General features: G+C 36.1%; 1 protein-coding gene across 2 annotated transcripts in view; it reads right to left on the bottom strand.

Annotated features, from left to right (window-relative positions):
* Positions 1 to 19,260, bottom strand: part of lrp4 (low density lipoprotein receptor-related protein 4) — a 132,776-nt gene that overhangs the window by 51,031 nt on the left and 62,485 nt on the right. For both annotated transcript variants that reach the window (XM_067423339.1, XM_067423418.1), the window contains exons 3-8: positions 15,037 to 15,153; positions 8,045 to 8,158; positions 4,531 to 4,647; positions 4,113 to 4,241; positions 1,883 to 2,002; positions 1,613 to 1,738 (exon numbers count right to left, since the gene is read on the bottom strand). In XM_067423339.1, the coding sequence (XP_067279440.1) occupies positions 1,613 to 1,738; positions 1,883 to 2,002; positions 4,113 to 4,241; positions 4,531 to 4,647; positions 8,045 to 8,158; positions 15,037 to 15,153 (723 nt within the window). The remainder of the gene's footprint in view (positions 1 to 1,612; positions 1,739 to 1,882; positions 2,003 to 4,112; positions 4,242 to 4,530; positions 4,648 to 8,044; positions 8,159 to 15,036; positions 15,154 to 19,260) is intronic.

Here is a 19,260-nt window from a genome sequence, read left to right as displayed (position 1 = left end):
ACCATCCTGCAGATTTCAGTTCCAACACTGCTCCAACACACCTGTCTGTATTTATCTATCATCCTGAACACCAAGATTAGCTGGTTCAGGTGTGTTTGATTCAGGTTGGAGCTAAAATCTGCAGGACGGTAGCTCTCCAGGACCAGGGTTGGACACCCCTGCTCTATAGGAAGAATAGTAATAATATACTTTCTTTAACATTTTAAATGTAATGTAAATAATGCAATGTAATTTTTTAGATATATTTAATAATATTTATGAAATAAAAAGGCACTCTTAAAAAGGCACTATGTAAAATTTCTGGTTTAAAATATACAAAAAACACTAGAACAATGTTTATTATATTTATATTACATTATATTTTGATGACTTGTGTAACTACAATTTTCCAAATGTTTCCAACAATGGCTAAACTATCAGATTTTTCTGGATTTAAACAGTGTAATGGAACAATTCATATCCATGTTACCCTTGATTTAAAAAAATATATATTTTTTACTTCCGTAGAAACCATGGCAACACTAAAGATGCTTTAATGTATAAAGTGTCTTTTTAGACAGGGGAGCAACTTTATAGATACCTTTATCAACAGAAAACGAATCATGGTTATATAGCTCAAAGTTCACAAAAGAACTGCGTTACCCCACAATTTTCATTTGTCAAATAAAGTGACCTGTATAAGTAGTAATTCAGCACTTGTGGCTATTTCATTAGAATAAAATACAATCTGAATTTAAGTGATCAAATCTAACTAACAATGTTTAGGGAAGGAAGCGGCAAGTGTATGTTTATTTATTACAGTGTCATGCATTTGTGTATGTGCTTGGGTGTTTTGCTCTCTTTGTCTCGTTCTCTCTCGTCATTCCAACAGGTATAACGACCAGCTGCATTCAATCTAACGATGCTTGACGCGATTGGAGAATGAAGGGGAGGAGCCGAGATATAAGCAGAAGTGGATCGATTGAGAAAGAGAGAGAGAGACTTCCTTTTTGGCAGGATGAATTCTTCCTCCTGTCTGCCCAGACTCTGTCGCTTTGATTCTGATTGAGTGAGCTCAGGAACTTGTTGTGAGTTCTTGAGTGGAAAGAGAACTAAAGTATTCTTGTTGACTTAATCACTTTTATGTCGTATGTTAAGTATGTTTGTATATCTCTCTTTAATTCATTTGTAATTTGGGGATTGTAAGGGGAGGGTGCCATTTATGTTTGTAATTCTCTTTTCTCCTGTTTACGGGTAGGTAGGGAGTAAGGGAAGTTTGATGTCTTTTATTTCTATGATCTTTAGAAACGGAAAACGTTAAACTTTTTGTAAAATAAACATTCACAACAATGCGAAAGGAGCAGCAGTGGCTGACTGTGGCATATAAGCATAATAAAAACTGCAACGTAAAATGTCCCAGGCTTTGGGCCCAACCCTGCTTCATAAAACTTTAATACATTAGCCCATCGGCTGCTTTACATCGGCTGTGGAGGTGAAGACGATGACTCCCATGATTCCACACTCATTCATGGCAGCATCAAGCTATGCCTTTGTTATTGTTCAGCATAAGCGACCTCTAGCTGCCAAACTTACATACTGTGCCTTTAAGAGGTAAAAAGTATGTGTTCCTCACCTGTCTTTTCACAGCCTTCTTCATCACTGCCATCAGAACAGTCATTTTCTCCATCACAGCGCCATGACAACCGCACACATCGACCAGACATACAGCGAAACTGATCAGCCATGCACATCGATGTGCCTGATGAAAAAAAAGAAAGAGGCATGTGACAGATCTGAAATACACACTTACACACACACACACACACACACACACACACACACACACACACACACACACACACACACACACACACACACACACACAAATATTACAATTACTCACTGCAGTTCTTTTCATCTGATTGGTCATCGCAATCGTATTCTCCGTCACACCTCCAGCCTGCATTTACACACATGCCACTGCTGCACATAAACTCTGCAGAACGGCAGGGTTGGTGGGAGGCTGCGTTCACACACAACACAAACACACACTAAATTAGATATACACACCCCTAAAACTCTCATATAAAAGTTACTGAAACTTTTTTTCATGTATTTAAATATAAACCTATTTGTAATTACACTTTTTTAATGATTAAAGTTACAATTTAGTACATTTAAAATATATTAACTTAAAATATGATGTAAAATAACACACTACATGTGAGTAATTTGCATGTGCTTTAGTTTGTTATTTGTTATTAAAATATGTGTACTTCTTTAAAGCATGCAAAGACCATTAAAACAATTATTTAAAATGAAATTTAAAGTAAATCTTTTAATTTTACATTATTACACTGTACTTTTTTTTAAAGTGTATTTTAAGGGTTAGTTCACCCAAAAATGAAATTGATGTCATTAATGACTCGCCCTACTGTTGTTCCACACCAGTAGGACCAGTTTTCACCTCCAATGAAAGTGTATGCACACTATACTGTCCATGTCCAGAAAGCTAATAAAAACATCATCAAAGTAGTCCATATTTGACATCAGTTAGTTAATTAGAATCTCTTGAAGCAGCAAAATACATTTTGGTCCAAAATTGTCAAAAACTACGACTTTATTCAGCATTGTCTTCTCTTCCAGGTTTGTTTCAATCCTCAAACAAAGATTTGAACGGTTATAAATCAGCTGATTGATTCATGATTTTCAGAAAATGAGAGATTCTAATTAACTAACTGATGTCACATATGGACTACTTTGATGATGTTTTTATTCCCTTTCTGGACATGAACAGTAAAGTGTGCATACACTTGGATACGCTCTCGGACTAAATATAAAATATCTTCAACTGTGTTCCTAAGATGAACGGAGGTCTTACTGGTGTGGAAGAACATTAGGGTGAGTCATTAATGACATCAATTTCATTTTTGGGTGAACTAAACCTTAAAGAGTGTTAAGCATGTGTTAAGTCATGAAAGTATGCTCTCTAAGTACACTTACGAGGCAGTTTTTAAAAAAATAGAAAGATTTGTAAAACACTACAAGTGCACATTCAGAAAAACTGGTTATCTACTGGTTGTTGTTTCATTTCAATTATATTAGCATAAAACAATTCTAATGACTGTAAATGCATGTAGAGTTATTGACAGTTTAATGTCATTAAACTTCTGGAGTTTAATGTTGTGCCAGTTTCTTTTTTTAATTTCATTAAACTCAAACCATGTACAGCAAATTATATGATGTGTATTGATGTTTTTTTGTTGTTGTTGTTGTTTTTTTGTATAGTATATTATATATTTTGCCACACTTTAAAGAAGCAAATTTAACTTACAAATACAGATGTATTAAAGGGATAGTTCACCCAAACATTTAAATGATGCCATCATTTATTCACATTACTCACATATTCTTCTTTTAGCCAAACACAATCTGAGTTATATTCAAAAATAGCTCTTCCAAGCTTTATAATGGGAGCGAATAGCATCTGAGATTTTGAAGCTCAAAAAAGCGCATCCATCCATCCATCATAAAAGTAATCCATACAACTCCAGCGGGTTTCTGAAGCTAAGCAATGTGTTTTTGTAACATTTATAATTTATACATTTCTAACACATCTATAATCACTGGCTTCTGGTAATGGCCATACCCGAGTCTAGTTCCGGCAGAAGAATGACCTCTGAACTGGCGTATGGATTACTTTTATGACTGATGTGCTTTTTTGAGCTCTACTCACTCCCATTTAAAAAGCTTGGAAGTGGCAGAATATTTTTTACTATAACTCCGGTTGTGTTTGGCTGAAAGAAGACAGTCACATTATACTTGAGGGTGAATAAGGCTTGAGGGTGAATAATTAGATAATATCTCAAAGTCCTACTTTAGGTGGGTCAGAAAAGCAGCTAAGTGCATTTTATATATATGTAAACTACAATACATTTCATTTAATTGTAATTATCATACATACGTGTGTCTGGAAACATTAAATTCAGTTTTCACTTAAATATTTATTAAAATATTTATTTTTCACAGGGGAAAATTTGAATTATTTCTAATGATTGTGAGTTGAGAGATAAAAAAAAATGTCATTTAAAACAGACATTATAACAGGGTAAGAAAGAATGAATGATCCTCACAACAGTCAGACTCATCAGACCAGTCACCGCAGTCGTCATCTCCATCACAGTGGTAGATGTCCAGAATGCAACGGCCATATGCACACTGAAACTCCTCAACACTGCATGTGGCTGTCATCACATCAGATGCTGGAGAGAGAAATTATGTAACATGAGTTACAAACCCACCCACACACATTCACCCTGAAACAGTCCAACAAATCCCTCTACACAGTTATTTGCAATCAATAAAATAAAGACAAAACAAATATAACAGAAATAAATACAGTTTCAAGCAGCAATCATTGGGATCCAAGCATTTGGGATAGATAGTTGTTCAAGAGTGGAAAAATTTCTTGTGAGCTTCATCAGTTAGGAGATTCTTTAATGAATGGATGAACCGATGGATGACATGCACTAAGAAACTCAGTCAACTTACGGCAGTTCTCTTCATCAGTTCCATCTTTGCAGTCTGTGTCTCCATCACAGTACCAGTGTTCTGCGATGCAACTTCCATCAGTGCAGCGGAACTCTTTATCAGAGCACTTCCTCTTATCTGGACACACAAGTCATGCACAAAAAGGGCTTGAGATGATTGGGATGTGCAGATGGAACTGTACTGTAATACTATGAAGGTTTTACAGAGCCGAAACAAAGGGAAGTGAAAATACAGCACACAAAAAAGCAAAAAGCAACTGTAAGAATAGGCACAACACCAGTAACATATGCATAACATTATGAAGGATTGCTGGGCTGGTGCCAATTCTCTGGCCTTTTAGACAAATTTAGATGCTACAAAATGGACTATTATTCATAGCTTTTGCACACTAACAGCACATTTTTATTTTGTATCTATATTAACAGGTTACAGCATTCACACTGGGAGCATAATCTGCTTGATGGCTGATTCCTAAATGTAGCAGTGAACAGAGAGAGAACATATGAACCATCATTTTTGCCATCTAGCTCATGTTGTACTCAAGGAAAAACAAAAACATGATTTTGTACAGGGGGAGTTTCCGAGACGGCGAGGGAGGCAGTGCCTCCTCAATAATTGGATGTGAAAATAATCCAAGTCACATGAGAGAAGGGCAATGCCTCCATTGAGCCATTATGGGATATGATTGGATACGATTGGTTCGTGCGTTAAATCCCGCCTCTTGTTTTTATGCATGTTCGCAAATTCGTCTGAATGAAAAAAATGGTGTTAATGGGAAGATTAATTAATAAGTAAACAACAACAAGTTGTCTGAAAACATGATTACTGTTTTTTTTACGGTGGGGTTATTTATACTACACTTTAACAAATTGAAAGTTAAAAAGTTAATGTAAAACACAAAATAGAATTATATTTGGTTTCTCTTTTTTTAAGTAATGATTATTTAACCAGGAAAATGTAACAAGTGTAACTGGGAAATTAATTTACATTTTAATAAAACTTTTTTTTTTACTTTTTTAAATTAAAAGAAAAACATTAAAGGTCCCACTTAGTGCGAGAAAAATCTATTCATGCTATTTACTAATTTGGATATCATGACAGAAATTAAAAATAAATAAATCCAAATTTTACACCAAAAAAAAAAAAATGGTAAAAAGTAATTTTGCAGACCTTGAAGAACTGATTAGACAACCTTGTGATGTCAATTTGATCTGAATATATTAATAAACTGACAACAAGAGAGCACAAGGTCTGAACAGCTGTCATTGCTGCAAGGAGAGGAATATTTAATTAACAGCGTGTTTGAAGAACACTGCATTTAAATTTAAATTAAAAAGTCATTTATATATGAAACTTGTATGTGTTGTACGCCTGTTTAAATATATTTGTAATGATTACACCTTTGCAATGAAGTTGCAGTTTAGTACATTTCAAATACATTAAAGGGTTAGTTCACCCAAAAAGGAAATTGATGTCATTTATGACTCACCCTAATGTTGTTTCACACCCATTCATGTTCGGAACACAGTTTAAGATATTTTATATTTAGTCCAAGAGCATATGCAAGTCTATGTACACTATACGGTTCATGTCCAGAAAGGGAATAAAAACATCATCAAAGTAGTCCATATGTGACATCAGTTAGTTTATTAGAATCTCTTGAAGCATCGAAAATACATTTTGGTCCAAAAATAACAAAAACTACAACTTTATTCAGCATTGTCTTCTCTTCAGCGTTTGTTTTCAATCCTCAAATAAAGTTTTGAACGGTAATGAATCAGCGTATTTATTCATGATTCGGATCGCGTGTCAAACTGCGAAACTGAAATGCGTGACATTGGCGATCCAAATCATGAATCAATATGCTGATTCATAACTGTTCAAATCTTTATTTGAGGATTGAAAACAAACCTGGATTATTCATGATGATCCACACGCTCCCTGCATACAGCCATTCTGACAATAAGTATCTTTCAAAAGTTAAATTACTATATTGTTTTGTATAAATGAGTGATCAAAATGTTTTTCAATTTTTTTTGAAGAAAAGCCTATAGGCAACAATATCCAGTTCTGAAAAGCCTTGTGAACAATGTTTAAAGTGTGTTATATGACCTTATTTCAGTGATTTAACATTTTAGTTTTTTTTTCAAAAACTATGCATAAACATTTTCTCAAAACTACAAACTATTATGCAAATGTTGCTCACATATTACTGTAGCCCTGTTTGTGCCAAGCCTGCAGTCTCCCTTTTAGATACTGAAGCTTTCGCGCCTCGATCGCCCCCGGTGACCGGTCCCAGTATAGTTGCCCCTCTGTGTTTTCTAATGGACACGAGGCAAACTAAACAATAAAATTACACTTCAAATATTTTTAAAACTTAGTTTATGTCATTGAAGGCAGTTATCATCACGATGATTTCATTTCAAGTGTTCGTTTTTAAAATAAGTTTAGTTTTAGTTAGTTATCTGATGCTTTAAAAACGGGGGGTGTGACGTCATGATTGACAGCTGAGACTGACGGCTTCTCTGAGTGAAGTTGTCACTGAGGCACTAACGGACTTTTTTTCTGAATTTTTGGGAGCAGATTGGAGCTTTAGCTTTAATTTCTACATTTCCATAACTGTTTATTTCACACCAACATAATTAATTGTTCTGCATTTGTGAGAGTGTGGGCGAGCTTTTGATATCGCGACTGTACTTCCTGCTCTACTTCCTGCGCTCTACTGCGCAACTCCGGTACCGAAATCGCTACTGCGCAGACTCTGTCCCAAGATGTCAGCGCCGTGCAAGGCCGCCTGAAAGCTTCAAATATGGCAAGGGGAAACGGATGATGTCGAATCGTCCATATTTTTTTACGGTCTATGGTTTGTGCTAAATACAGTGTAATTGATATAATAGATACAAGTGGTCACCTGGATTTAGACCTATATTGTATTTATATAAGGTGTTCAAATGTAAACTTGAATCATGTATTTCCCCGGCATCGAAATCAGGCACTGATCAATATCCATCTTTGGTAAGTAGTAAAGAACACTATATGGAGTCTAAACTTTAGTTTAAACTGATAATTGTTTGTTTTCCTCATGTTGCCCTTATTAAATCGAGTCATGCAGCAGCTTTTTTGACACTCAGTCCGGCATGGCAAAAAGTGCATACATCAATGCATACCCTCTATTGCTCCTTCCACTATGCCTTGGAAGGAAATTGATTAAGACCAGATGGCCCCAATTATCAAGGATGACCTGTCTGTTGAGATTGGTTAATAGGAGGAATAGAGAAAGCATTAATGCCTGACACACACCACTCTACTCTATGGAGCATGACTTTCTCCTGTACTTCAGAATCTCCGGGTCCTTTTCTCCTACTGTTTTTTTTAATACTAGGTATTCAAACATGCTACTGTGTTGGCATACTGTTTTGGGGGGTTTTGCATACTATATAGTATGGAAGTATTCAATTTAGGACACAGTGTAAGCTTTAGAAAATCATCCTGAACAAAGTATAAAGGAACTCACCGCACTGCTCGTCACTGTTATCTCCACAGTCATTGTCTCCATCACAGTACCACAGGCTGCGGATACAGTATCCATTCTGACAATGGAACTCATCTTCCTCACACTCTCGCGGTGCTGCTCAAAAATAAAAAATAAAAACATACGAGACAGATATTGAATAAATGTCAGCAATGGGTTCACATAGATCAAACATCTGCAAAAAGTCACTTGTAAGTACAGCCCTCTGACTTCCGCAATACGGAAAACGTGATGAATCGTGGAATCAAATCATAATAAAAGTTTGTCAAAAGCAGAGAATGTAAAAGAAGTGCTGCACGGGGTGTGAATTCCTTATCTTGGTGCCCTTTCGATGTAAGGGATGGTTCAACTCAATAAATAAAGAATTTCCAAGGCACTCAAATGGTGTAGAAAAAGTAAAAAAGCTTTTAATTCATCATGGCTTAATCTTATAAAAACAGATGATAAGTACACCTATGAGTTGCGGCTAACAAGCCTTTGTCAGGGTCTGAGTGGCTTTCGAGTGACTTGGAAATTCTTTATTTGTTGATAATACAAGTTTGGTTTAACAGTAAAAAATTCTCTTGAAAAAATATTTTACTATTGTACAGTAGAATGTACTTCTCAAAGTAATAATAACAAAACAATATTATTATTTTTTTTTACTTTTTGAAGATCACATTTATTAAAGGGGGGGTGAAATGCTGTTTCATGCATACTGAGCTTTTTACACTGTTAAAGACTTGGATTCCCATCCTAAACATAGACAAAGTTTCAAAAACTAATGTTGGACGTTTGATGGAGTATTTCTGTGTTAAAAATACTCCTTCCGGTTTCTCACAAGTTTCAGCGAGTTTTTTTCGAGTATGGGTCTACTTGACGTTAAATAGAGCGGAAGGTCCTTGTATGGGCCGTACGGGCTCTTCTCCCGGAAGGGTGCGCGCGTGCGTGAATAGAGGGAGAGAGAGGAAATGCACTCTGTAAACAGTCTCTCAGGTGCAGATCCAGTCGTCCGTGAACACTTATGTGGCGCCGCGCTCCACTTTATTCCTATGGGTGACGTCGAGCGACTTCAACGCTTCAGCACAGCATTCCGGGAAGGCAGCGCTGCATTTGAACCGATTTGAACGCAGAAATGACGGGAAGCATCAAGGCATCGCTTCAGTCGCGTCGCAAAGTGGATTTCCACGGTCACTGCTGTCACAGGACTTCACCAAATCATACCAAAGAAGTGTGTTTTTGACAGAGCGGTCCTGCTTTGGAAGATGCCGGTGAGTAAATCAACTTCAAATGTCTCTGCTATTGGCTACCGTCGCATGAGTAAACATCAGTAAACGATACGATCGCGTGCTTCGTCATTCAAATGCGCTAACGGTTACTCCATTGTTGTTCTGTATAACGTTACACTATTCTGACTCTGACGTGCAAAACCGTTTTGCTTGCTACCTCTAAGGTCTAGTCGCATACAATAGTCCATAAACCGAATCATGTCCTCATAAACTGCACACAAAGGCCCCTAAATACAGTACATACCACAGAGACGGACGTCCTGATGTTGCCGTTTCTCCTGTTCAATTTATTTCTCCCTCAGATTTGATTCTGGATCATTATCTGTATTTGCTGAGATAGCCATGGGTTTCTCCACGCTTGAGGGGGTCACCGCTTTGCGCGCTTGTCATTCTTTAGCTCCGCCCACACGATACGCCTCCAGGCGCTCGGTTTTTTCCGGAAAGACTCGGTACAGCCCATATTTCTTTTATAAATATAATAAAACTAAAGACTTTTCGGAGATATGAAGGATGCAATACTACTCTATAGGTACTCAAGATTGACATGAGATTGACTGAAACTGAGTGTTTCACCCCCCCTTTAAGGAGTTTCACATGTTTTAAATTTTAATAGTAAACATCTAAATGACACTGTTTGCCCCCAAAAAAGTTATCATTAAATAAAAGGAGTAAACATTCAATTTTTAATTATTTGATTGCATTTTAAAATATTTCATAGGGCAATTTTTTGTAAAAAAAAAAAAAAAAAGAAGAAAAGAAAAAAGAAAAGAAAAATTAATACATTAAATTATTTTATGAACTCAAAAATCAAAATCAATTTCATATGCCCCTAAAAATGTACAACTTCTCATAAATTATTGTTAAATAATATGAGTTTCATGTCTTTAATTAATTACACACTTATTTATTACTAAAATGGAATTAAACCATTAAAAACCAGGCAGAAAAAATTGGGGAATAATAAAATGATTAAGGCCTTTATTAACTTCATATTAAATGTGTGCTCCTCAGTACTACAGAAGCTAGCAACACTCTGTAGCTACACAATCCAGTGCACTGGTGGCGCTCACAGCATTTTATTGACACCAGCAGACTCCAACAGCAGCATTCAATGTGATGCTGCTAGTATTTACACCACCCACCGCGCTAGACAGACCGACACCAGACATAAGTGTATTTCTGCTCCACTGCATTTTTACTCGCCATACGCACAAAATTAAAAAAAAACACACACAAAAAAAAAACAGAAGCACACGGGAAAGGGAAAAGCAAAAAATAATAATAATAATATTTTTTTCCCTCACTCCGTTTCATATTACAATAAGTTTCATCTTTATGTACATTTGTCATGTTTATTACTGTACATTGTTATATTGCCCTGACAGTTTGTAGCAAAAAGCAAAAGAAAGGTCTTACTTGCACAAAACTGCTCAAAATGCACAGGACGTGTGGTGTATTGAAAGCATAAAATATCGCATTGTGCTATTTAAATGATAATACAAAACAAAAGTAAAAAGACAGAAGCAGAAAGAGAGATACTGAGTTTAAGAGATGAAGCAGACAGAGCAGTGTGGTGGAAAAGACAAAGCATGTCAATGAAAAATTCATGGAAAGCTTATGGCAGACAGACCCCCCATCATGAGAAGAGCCTCAAGAGTACAACGCTGAGAAATATGGGTCAGATGCAAAAGATGCTTCTGTTTTTCTCTCAATGCCTCACAGACACACATACTGTTTTCTTTACAACATTATATATAGTAAAATGTATATGTAACGCGTGTATGTATAATATATATATATATATATATATATATATATGTGTGTGTGTGTGTGTGTGTGTGTGTGTGTGTGTGTGTGTGTGTGTGTGTGTGTGTGTGTGTGTGTGTGTGTGTGTGTGTGTGTGTGTATGTATGTATGTATGTGTGTGTGTGTGTGTGTGTGTGTGTGTGTGTGTGTGTGTGTGTGTGTGTGTGTGTGTGTGTGTGTGTGTGTGTGTGTGTGTGTGTGTGTGTGTGTGTGTGTTTGTGTGTGTGTGTGTGTGTGTGTGTGTGTGTGTGTGTGTGTGTGTGTGTGTGTGTGTGTATGTGTATGTGTATGTCTGTGACTGTGTATGTGTGTATATGTATCATAAAGAAGATAAAGAATGAAGAACAATTCTTTAGCTAACTTAAGTCTCTTAAGTCTCACTTCTTCAGGTAGGTTGCAGTTCTGGAAACTGGTGGTGCTGGAGACTAAAGGGTTCCTGATGGTTACACACTTTATTCTTCACCTTAATTCTTAATTATTATTTTCTTTGCCAACTGTTTTTGACTGACCCTGCTGACCCAATAAGCATTTCACGGTCCAATGGTCATGCCTTAACTGCAATTTCTAGTATTTCATTAATATTGTATCCTTCTCATGGGAATTTAATCATTTTTGACTTTTCAGTCTGAGTTAAATCTCTTTTTTGGCTCATTTTATCCTTAAAACAAAACTTGCCTATTAATTCTGCACACATTTCCAGCCTTCATGAACAACTATATATATATCACTTATAAATTATTAAATACAAAATTAATAGTAGTTATTAAGATTAAAGTGGTTTGGAATTGATCAAATGTGCCTGGAAAAAATATGATTAGAAAATCAAGGTGCCTAATAATTCTGCATGCACTGTATGTTAGATCCATGCATTACAGTAAATCTTAATATATAGGCTGTTGTTTCAATATATATTGTTGTTTCATGGGGGAAAAAAAGTTGAACATATATTTTTCCCATATATATTTTGTGTTGACTTGGTGTGTCTCTAAGATGTAGTGCTATTACCAGGAATTTTAAGTTAGTTTATTTTGTTTTGGAACCTTTAGAAAACTTTAACTAGATTTTTCTTAAAATTGCCTGCTGACCATCGACTTCAAACTGGTGTTGCGCCTTAAATTTTTTGTCCAATTCAAACAAATCATACATCATTTTGAAGGACTTTTGTACATAACTCATGCACATTGCAACTCATTTTGCCAGCACGGGTCACATACACAGGCACATAGACACACAGACACATACTGCACACAAATCTGGTTCTACATTAATAATAAGGTCCACATGGTGTTTCTTCTTTAGTACATCCCACAGTATGAGATACTAAAATGGATAAGAAGTGAAGAGGAGAATGAACAATGCAAAGTAAGATTTTACAGCCAGTAAAAAAAATGTATACAGATGTGAAAGTTCATTTTAGACCCATACACGTTTAGATGTATGACTTCGTAGCTCATTTCTTTTTGATTGGCTGGGTTTGAGTTTAGCCAAAAGATTTTTGAAGAATTATTTAAAAAATCTGTCAGATAATTATGGCAAGTGGGATATGTTCCTTGTGTTGCTAATCTTCTAATTTACGTATATAAACAAGCAGAAATGCAAGTCATTTTTGATTTAGTACAAACATTTGATCAATCAATTCTGTGGTAAAAGTGAAGCCAATTTTGTCATTCAATGATCTGGAAACTGTTATAGACCCTTTTATTTCATTCAGACTTGATGTCTGTAATGACCTTTTTTTATTATTCCTTACAGAGTGAAAAATATATATATATTTCTCCTGTGTATGGCTCTCTTTCCTGTAAGGTCATCAAAAAACATGTTTTTGCCCGTTCCAGGTCCAATCTACGGACTTCTTTTTTTTTCTTTTTTTTAATAACAGTTCAAATAAAGTACAACAATTGTCAATACAGCAGTCAATAGTAGTATTTTCCATTCACCTATTTGTATAAGTATTTTGGGATATCACCAAGATGCACATAAATTAACAAAATGTGTATTAAACATATGCGCTCACTTTTGGCAGATACATTATTTATCCGATAAGATGGCATGCACATAAACTACGATGAAAACACATTTACCAAATAAATACCTGGATGCGCAACAAAACTTTGCCTCAACAGTGGATGTGATTGGATGACTAGCTAACCAGCGGGCCAACTTCATTGCACAGCATCTCGAAAGTTGCTCTAGTCATTCTGAAATGTCTGAGCCGAGTTCTGTGAGAATGATTTGACCTCCCAGAACGGCCTCACACGAATGCATTCCCAAACACTAGGCACGTCACGTGCATGCAGCGTGTTTTGCGTTTCGTCTGCATGCTCTGAGACGCAAGTCACGATTCACGATTGCATTAACTTTCATTTTTATTACAGATGTTTTGCGCCAACATCCAGGGAAGTGACAATTTTGATCTCTTGAAAACATGGGATAGAAAAACTGCTTTATTTGCTAATGTTTTATGGAATATTACATTTTTAAGTTTAACTCACACATTTTCATGGAAACACAATAGTGACCATCTTTGAACGGACACAAAAGTTATCATAAAATAATTATTATAGTATAATTATTTTATGATGGACTGCTGCTCATGCACTCAGGAATGATCACAGGAGAGTACATGCTGAGGTCAAGCTCACTAAATAATAAATGACATTTCAGTTTGTTTCTCACCAAAATCGCATGCTTTCAGAACACTAGAATATACAGCATGAGTCTAAATCATTTTATTTTTCAAACGTTCTCCTTTTGTGCCCACAGAAATAAGAAGGCCAAACGTGTCTAATGAAATGACTGAAAAAAATATCTAAAAGGAAAATATTTCTTTTAACATGTTCTTATTCGTTGGAAGTATACAGGGCTGTTCTTATTTTTTTATATTATTTTAATTGACCCCTTCATTGTTGTGTGCCATTTTGATTTGAAAATTTCACTCCCAAAATGTATATTTATTTATATTTTATTTCCAATTAATTTAAATGGTTATCATTTTAAACCGCGAAGAGTACAAGCCTCTTTTTTTTACCATTTAATCTTTTTTTTTTTGGATTTGTGCATGTGATCACATAGCAAATGCCATACAAGTCACCCCAGCCCGTTTCACACTGCGATTCCGGCAAATACACGGATAATACGACACGGCATTTGTTCCCGGGGCCGCTAGATTAGGTCCATTCTCACTGCCAGCGAAATACCTTAATATGTGCGCTTTCACACACAACCCGTAACGGTCCCGGATCAAGTTGACACGTGACATCCAGATGTGACGTATAATGGCGAGCGATCTCAGCTTCAGCGCGGATAGTAAGGAGCTCCGTGGTCTCGACTTGTGTCCAGTTTGCTCACATTTCTGCTTGTTTAATTTTAGTTTCTTTTGTATATGAACACTCTCTGCGTTTAAAACACAGACTAGCTCTTCTGGCACTGCAGGGTTGTATTATTGAAAAAAAACAAGCTCTAGGAGTCGCACGATAACTACGTACACGTTGCAGCATTAGTTTCGGCTTTTGTTCACACAGCGCTCGTCCCGGATCAAACCCCGCAATGTTACTAGGTCCCCGACCCGGGTTCAATTCAGTTATCAATTCCAGGACGTGGTGGCTTTCACACAGAAGGCGACCCGGCAATGTTCCGGGAATATTGCTGGTCCAACGTGCAGTGTGAAAGGGGCTCAAGTGTCATACCATTCCAATAAAACAAAACATTTTTGTAATCCAACTGTACATTTTTCAGTTAAACGTGCCGCTTTAAATAAATTAAATTAACTGTTTAAATAAAAAAAACATGAAATTGCAGTTCAGCACAGAACAAAATTGGAAAGAACAAACAACAAAACCAAACTTTTTTTATCTTTAAACTATGACAACAAAAACAACAAAAAAAGATAAATGTACTCACGACAGTCTTGTTCATCGGAGTCATCCTCACAGTCATTGTCTCCATCACATAACCATGAGCGTCGGATGCATTTTCCATTATCGCAGTGAAAGTCTAGTGGTGAGCATGTGGGCAATACTGAAGGAATGAGATCAAATTAAGAACAATTAAAAAAAGGCAAAAACATAATTCAGATTTATTTATCATTTAAAATGTCAGAAAATGAATTATTATATTATTAACATATATACCAATAATAGCTGTTGTTAATTGATGAGCGTATATTACATTCACTCATGGACTGGACAGATCGGACTAGATCTGATCTCAACAAATCATTGATTCGGTCAGAGTGAATTCACAAATTCTGACTCAAAATGAGCCAAAAACTGGAGATCCTCGGAAGTTGAGTGTGCGTGCAACTGAGGATGGTGTGAAAAGCTAATTATTTATGCAGAAATTTAGAATTAATTCTTCATATTTCAATCAAATCATACTTGGGTTGGGTACTGTTAGTTGTTTGTGAACTAAATTTGCTGAAAAAGGGTGAGCTGCTAAGCCTATTGTAATAAAAGCTTAAAATGTGGACATGTCCAGGTTTGGGGTTTTAGGTCAAAATAATACTTCTACTGGAGTAATATTTAATAGGGTCTTGAGTAAATCTTTACTCAAGTACTTGATGCGAGCACTTTGTCCACCACAGGTAAAAATTCAAAAATATATGTAAAAATAGGTTTGGGGTAGGGTTATATGGGATAGAATATACCGTTTTGTACAGTATAAAAATAGTTTTGCCAATGGAAAAAGTCCCCATAAAATATAGAAAGCCAACGTGTGTGTGTGCTACACAATCTGTATACACTCCTGAGCAAAAAAGGGACAATCCAAAAATGGCCAAATATTTAGTGGTCTTTACTATTTTAAAGTCACAAATCACCGGTCAGGAAATTAGCAAGAATTACACCAATACTATAAATTAAGTATTCTGTGCAAAGTAGCTTACCACAGAATAGCCATCCTCAACTTGCTGAGAGCTTTTTACAGGAATGTGTTAATGTTTTTAATATTGAGTTTTTCAATCTCAGTATTCTCCTGTACTCCAAAACATTTCACAGTGAAGTAGCTCACCAATACCAGCAGCTAAAAAGCCTTCCACACAATGACACTCTTCTTCCATGCTTCATGTGGTAGAGATGCATTCATTACTATATTTCTCACCAGATTTTCAAAGACACAGCTCTGGAACATCACCATGCAACTCGTGTTTCATTGTGATTCATCACTCCACAGACAACTTCCCATGTTCTGCCAAAAACTGTTCTGTCTTTGATGTTTTTCTGAGAAGGCAATGGCTTTTTAAGGACTGCATTTGCTTGAATTTGGCTAATTTCCTAACAAATAATTTGTGGTTAAGACAATTAAAAAAGCTTAGGGTTTAGCCTTTTTGAGCTTGGCCCTTTTTCTTCTTCTTTTTTTGCCCAGGAGTGTATGCGTGTGTTTTGTGTGGTAAGCTCTTCAGTCTGGTTCCTCATTAGGAATATGGAGGAAGAGACTCCTGAGCCTTTCTGTGTTTTCAGGCTATGGTAGACTTTGCCTGAACGCAGCATTGACAAGAGGTCATTGTTAGGACGGTGAGGGTCCTTAATGATTTTCCTGATGCTTGTTCTTAACCTCCTGGAGTAAGTGTCCTGATGTGAGGGTAGAAGGCTTCTATATGGCCCTGTAAAGAGCGACACGCTCAGCTGAGCACATCACCCTCTGCAGGGTCATTCAGCCCTGTCAGGTGCAGTTTGTGAACCAGGCATTGGTGCTGCCCAAAAGGATGCTTTCTATTGTGCTGTTGTAGAATGATGTCAGAGCCAACCTGAATTTTTCCTTTTGTGCCATACTGTGAACCAAGTGTTTAATTGTATTGAATGTGCACTCGTAGTATCCTAAAATATATATATTTTAATGAACTGTACTTGCAAATAACGTAATATTAAACAAATAAAAGGCCACTTAAGTGCACTTAAAAGGATAGTTCACCCAAAAATGATCCCATGATTTACTCACCCTCAAGTAATCCGAGGTGTATGTGACTATCTTCTTTCAGACAAACACAATCGTCTGTTTTATTTAAAAAAGAATATCATTGCTCTTCCACACATTATAATGACACTGCATGGCAAGTTCCAAAAAGTGCATCCATCGATCATTAAAATAATTTATATGACCCCGGGGGGTAATAAAGGCCTTCTGAGGTGAGATGATGCGTTTGTGTAAGAGAAATATCCACATTTAAAACTTTATTAACTAAAATAACTAGCTTCTGGCAGACGGAATACGCAAGTCAACTTATGCCAGACGAGTTACCCCTGATGTGATGTGTGACATAAATCGATGTGTAGGCCGTCTGTCAGAAGCTAGGTATTTTAGTTTATAAAGTTTTAAACATGGATATTTTTCTTACACAAATGCATCGCTTTGCTTCAGAAGGCTTTTTTAACCCTCCCAGAGCCATTTGGATTACTTGTATGATGGATGGATGCACTTTTTGGACATCCTAATCTTGACCCCATTGACTATTATAGCCATTATAAAGCTTAGAAGAGGCAGAATTTTTTTAAAAATATAACTCTGACTGTATTCTTCTGAAAGAAGAAAGTAATATACACCTAGAGTGACTTGGAGGCGAGTAAATCATGGGGTCATTTTCATTTTTGGTTGAACTATCCCGTTCATCAATATCTTAAGCTCACTTTTAGGACTTAACCACACAGTTTTTGTTTGAAAACGCATCTTTTTTTCTCCGTTTTGGGCTTCTGTCCACACTGAGACAACATTTTTGCCCAGTGAGAATGGAGCTTTTTGAAGACGCATACCCAAGTGGTTGTAGAGTGGACTGTGAAAATGGAGGTATTTGAAAATGACAACATGTTTTAGGTGTAACAATACATCAATATAGACCGATACATCAATCTAATGTCTAAAAATACAATGCATTGATGCCACATGTTAAAAATCGATACCTGTAGGCTATTTATATATTTAAGTGGCACATTTGTTTTAACACTCTCACATTTTCACACAATGTAAGTCTATATATCATCACCAACGTCTATGAGTCGTCTTGTATTTATTTGTGTTCTTCAGTAGATAAAGGTCTATGGTTTTGCATATTAGGAGAATAGAGCACTATGAATCGTTCTTCACACACACAGCAACTGAAATTGAAAACTGTTAAAAAGAAAAAGCTCAATAAACTGCTGCATAGGAGCACTGTGACACTGTGTTGCTTCAAGCTAATTTTTCACAGTGCTTTGTACCGCACTATGTTGGAGCCTTTCACATTATAATACTTTGGCAAAATGAAAGAATATTAATAGCGTATCTTGTTCTCTCCTACCTATAAAATGTTGTTGCTTCATTAAAAAAATCTGTGCAATAAATTTAAAATAAATGTATTTTATTTTATGGTGTTAATATATAATCACCCCTCCGCCTTCGTTGTTTATCAGTTTTTTTGACTACACAATTTACCACAGAAGCCTAAAATACTTTCTTGACTGTTGTCATGTCATAAGCGGTCATTAGATTTCTGTCTGAATTTTTTATCTGTTGATGTTCCAATCAGAGTGCAGGATGTGAAATGTTTGTGTTATACATTTTGGTTGCAGTTTTGAGTTAATAAAAATGTAACTAGTTGCATAAAATAGGCACATAATATCATAATATCAATATTTATTTATTGATATACCCCTAAATCGAATCATAATTGTGTCGCAGAACTTTTTGAGGTATTAGAAAATATCATATTGCTGGCTATGAGAATCGATATTGTATCAAATAGTGATGAACCGTCCGATATACAACCCTTATGTTTAGTCATGTGACACATTGAACTGATAGATATCCATGTTTATACCGGTATTGTGCCCATTATGTGCTATTCACTTTTACACTCTTGCTAAAGAGATTCTACTTTGTATGCTCTTCATATCTCAGTCCTGAAAAAGATGACAGAATAATTACTCACAATTGCTGTCCTGTGGTAAAACACGAGGGGAGTTGCGCTTTAGACCAAACATATGGTGACTGAGTGCGACCTGGAAGCATCAGTGAATAGGGAGATATTTAGCTAAATGATCCTGGCAGAAGAATAGCGTGATAACTTTATGATGTCAGTTCCATCTGTTCCATCTGAGTGAGCTTTTTTGCAGTTTTACAGACGCTCAATAAGGTGAATATAGATTTTTCCGACGT

Source organism: Pseudorasbora parva, chromosome 1, assembly GCF_024679245.1.
Source record: "Pseudorasbora parva isolate DD20220531a chromosome 1, ASM2467924v1, whole genome shotgun sequence".
Lineage (NCBI taxonomy): Eukaryota > Metazoa > Chordata > Actinopteri > Cypriniformes > Gobionidae > Pseudorasbora > Pseudorasbora parva.
Note: the sequence above shows the minus strand (reverse complement) of the source record. Positions and strands in the feature narration are given on the sequence as shown.